Raw genomic sequence first — 4,267 nt, forward strand, 5'->3', positions numbered from 1 at the left:
AGAGATAAAGCCCTACATAGAACGTGTTGGTGGATGGTTGGGCCTGGAATTTACTTCAATGAGATGACACGTTTGGATGGCACGTTGTAGATGCATGGGCCAGGGCGACTGCGTGGGCGGCAAAAGAAGCTCGCCAAGACACGCACGGCAAACCATGTCCCACGGAGTAATAAGCACCAACCTCTCCACGGACTCAAGTCAAGTCTTTGTTTATCATTCGAGGGCTTAAAGCAGCACCTAAGACATTATTTTTAACTTTTTCTGCCCCAAAATACATCTACAGTCCCAGCTACTGCATGGCTGGCGTCCGCCGGTAACTTCGACGGCCTCTTCTTCTTTTTCCGATCGCAGCAAGCCTGTCTCCGGTGGACAAGGAGGTAATGGTCACGTTATCCTCAACCGCAGCAAATGCCGCGGCGATAAGCCAACAGCAGGCTTTCGACCCATTTGCGGCCGCCTCAGGAGCAGTTCTAAATCTGGTAGCCTGCTGTTGCCTTGGGGTTACTGCCAGCAGATACCGGGTACTCGACCAGCAGGCCCTCTCTGCCCTTTCACGCCTTGTCTACAACGTCTTTCAACCCTCTTTGCTCTTTACAAACGTCCTGCAAATTCTGGCCACCCCGTCTCAGACTCGGGGCACCATTTTTCTTCTCCCTTTGGCCGCTGCCGTCCAAATTGTCACGGCGGCGGGCATCTCGAGAGTGCTGCTCCGCCTGGTCGGTCTGAATCCATTTAGCGAGGCTGGGCGTGAGGTGCGGATCTGCTCCACCTTTGCAAATGCGGGCCCCTTACCCCTCTTGTTCGTGGATGCCCTCTTCAAAAACCATCCCGACCCGACCCTCCGCACCAGGGCCGTCGCCTTCATCTCTTTCTACTTGCTGGCCTGGTCCCCCCTCTTTTGGAACTACGGCTACGGCATCCTTGTGGACAAGACAGAGGATACAGGGGGAAAGAAAGGGCAACCGATGGAGTATTCCTCGCTGGGGACGCAGTCCGTGGGAGGGCCGCGTCTTGGCTCGGGCACGGGTGGCGCGGGCATGATGGTCAAAGGCAATGGGTCCGCCGCAGCCATGGTCTTGGAAGAAGGCTTCGATGGGAAGGAGGCCCATGCGACGAATTGGACCTCCCCACACCAGCAACAGTACAGCCGGCAGCAGGTGCCGTGCTCGGAGGGCCGCAGCGACCCTTCACATGCCCTCGTCAGGTCAGCGTTGGAGAAAGCCCGGCGAGTCGCACATTCGCGGGCGATGAAGAAGCTGCTCAACCCCCCGACCTTGGGGTGCACGCTGGGGGCCCTGGTAGGCGTTTGCTCTCCGCTTCGCGGGTAAGTGTTTTGGGGGAAGAAAGGCAGAGCGGGACAAGGGAAAGAAACTGAGGGAAGTCGCTTACTAGCCTCTTGGTGCTTCTCGCAGTCCCCTGCTGCCCATTTGGTGGCAACGGTGCCCAAGTGCTTAATATGCACACGCGCAACCTTACTCCTTTTCATGCCGTATACCACGTAGGCTCTTGTTCGGGGACACTGCGCCCTTCTCCTGCGTGTTTTCCGCTCTGAGGACCATGGGCTCTGCTTACGTGCCCTCTGTGCTCCTGATTCTTTCCGGATCTCTGGCGCAGGTACGCCAAAAAAGGAGCGAAGAAAAGCTATGGCCTTGAGGCATCTGTCTTTTTCATGTTATTTCGTCTGCATCATTTGACAATTTAAGAGACCCCATAAAATTTCATGTCCACCAGACATGTACATACATCCGCCGACTCACACATTATCCAACATTGCACAGGGTCTGGAGGGCTTTGATAGCAACGTTTTCCGGCGTGCCATGTTGGTCATGTTTCAACGTTTTTGCATCATGCCTGCAGTGGCGTTTGCGTGCGTTGAAGCCGGAAAACGCACAGGGTTACTGCCCACCCAGGACCCTTTACTCCTCTTTGTGATCCTCTTGCAAGGGTGCATGCCCTCCGCTCAAAACTCTGTACTCATTTTGCAATTAGAGAGACGGCCTCAGGCGGCTGCGTCTATGGCACGCCTCATTTCGACCGTCTATATTTTGTCCATACTACCCGTTGGTATGTTGATCCGTTCGTTACTCTCCTATTGTCCCATGGGATTCACCGCGTAACATTCGGAAGAATGATTAAAGCGACCTAACAGGCAAAAATTGCATCTCGTCATGTAATGGTTCACAACAAAAAATGGATACGTTGATTCCGAGCTTATTTGATGTCATTTAGCTGCCTTTTGAGGTCTCCGAGAGAATTGGAAAAGCGTCCAGCTACGCTTAGCTACGCCACACGAGCCCTTCCCCGGCGGAAAGGGTTATCTCAAATAAATGCGTGTCAAACAACCCCGCACAAGCACCACAGAGCTTGGTCTCATCCCACACATATGTAGTGCATCTTCTTGTGGGTATTGGAGGCAGTTTGCCCCCTAGACGCCTTTTTCCCCCTGATACCGAACATGTCCTGAATACTTACTACCAGCGCTCTAATGACCCGAAGAAACCGCCCACCGCTCACTCCCCGCAAATATTCACTCTACCATCTTATCCCGCGTTCATCCACAGGCGAAGCTCCGAGTGGCCGAGTACTTGAACTACTACATCGTGTGTTATCTCTATCAGGTGGTTTTGCGGTCTTTCCAGGATTGTTGGACCCGAAGCAATCCTACAAAAAGCATGTGGCACCCAAATAGCCTGATGCCTTCAGGCTACGAAGATGCCATCGCGAGCCAGTCCGTGAAGGATCAGCCACCAAAGGAACAACAGCAGCAATGTCAGCCGTCATCTCAAGGGGTGTATGGGCAGATGGTCTCAGGTGTATCGCAGGAAAAAGTGAAAAGAGGCCCTAACAAGGGAAAGCCTAATTCCAAAGATTCTGTAAACAAAGGTCGGCGTCAGCAGCAAGGAAATGGACAAAAAATGCAAGATCAGCCATCAGAAATGCAACATTTCCAACAAGGCAGCTGTTTACCGTCTTTCGAGCAGCAGTGGATGGCATTGATGGGACAAAATCTTACCTCGAACAGAGCCCCTCATCCTTTCCACGGCACGGTTCCCGCCGGCTCATTCAATTCGATGCGGGTCGATATCCATCAAGTCATGGCACCGGGAGTGGCACACAGCTTTATCATGTGGTGCATGAACCAGCGACCGCACCTCCCGCACGAAGCAATTCACTCCATGGTGCAGACTCAAGCAGGGATCTTGGCGCGGGCCATGATCCTCAAGGGCGCTTCTCACCTTTTGACAATGGAAGAGCTTTCTCTTTACGTCTACGACCCGACAACACTCTGCGAGCTACAAACAGCGCTCTGGCGGGCAGCGAACGAAAGGGTGGTGGTAAGCGAGGGGTGGCTCCTGCTCCTGTCCTTCTTGGGCTTAGCGCCGTCCACGGGCCCGACCCTGGCACCCGCCCCGGCCCATGCTATGAACACTTCTCAGAATGGGGGGGGGGGGCAAAACGCCCTGCATCAGATGTCACCCTTTCCCTTAAGTCTACCAGCGGGCGCGTCTCCTTTCTCCTTGCCCTCTTCGGGCCAGGGGGAGGCTGGAGGTAGCCCTTTCTTGCCCGCGCCCCACCAGCTTCAAGCACAGCAACGAGCTCATCAACAAGTTTTGGCCCTTGCTCTCATGGCGCAACAGCAACAAAACCAACAAGCGCGAGGATCGGTTCCCGGATTGCCTTTCATAAATATGCTTGGGCCAGAACAGAATTCATTTCGACACGTCTTGGAGCCGCAAGCTTCGCGATGGCAGCACCAGCAGCAGCAAGCAAATAATTTGTTGTTGCTGCAAGACACAGTGGCGAAGGAAAGCAGAAAAGTGGGCCAGGAGAAACCGCATGGCTCGAACACCAAGAACAAGCGGCCGCAGCTGTCAGGAAAGGAGCGGGGATGGCGACAAGCAGCCAAGGCTGTAGGGACGGGGGCGTCCGAGGGCGCATCCCTTTCCAAGGCACCTGACTCGAGCACGAGGCCGATAGCGCCCTTGCCCATGGCTGCCACCGAGGACCGCTGGCAGGAAAGGGAGCCACAGGCGGAAAATCGTCTCTCATACCCCGCTGGGGGCCGCGGGGGGGACTCCCAGGGGCCTCCCGCCGGTCCTCGTGCTCCTGAGATCCCGCCTTCGTCCTTGCCCACTCCTCTGGGATCTCCCTTGCACGTAGATCCTTTGCCTCCTGCCAAGCTTTCATCCTCTGCGTCCACCTCGGCGATGCCAGGGCCACGGCCGGCACCTACGGCCTCGGTCATGTCGCAGGCCTCGCACTTCTC

At 55.3% G+C, this 4,267-nt stretch overlaps 1 protein-coding gene across 1 annotated transcript; it reads left to right on the forward strand.

The window, feature by feature from the left end:
- Positions 1–714: 714 nt before the first annotated feature.
- On the forward strand, positions 715–995 carry NGA_2116610 (aec family transporter: auxin efflux; the record flags this gene model as incomplete). Its single annotated transcript, XM_005856016.1, has 1 exon — positions 715–995. A coding segment is annotated over one exon (281 nt), but the record flags the coding sequence as incomplete, so codon positions are not given.
- Positions 996–4,267: the final 3,272 nt, after the last annotated feature.

Source organism: Nannochloropsis gaditana (assembly GCF_000240725.1).
Source record: "Nannochloropsis gaditana CCMP526 unplaced genomic scaffold scaffold054, whole genome shotgun sequence".
Lineage (NCBI taxonomy): Eukaryota > Eustigmatophyceae > Eustigmatales > Monodopsidaceae > Microchloropsis > Microchloropsis gaditana.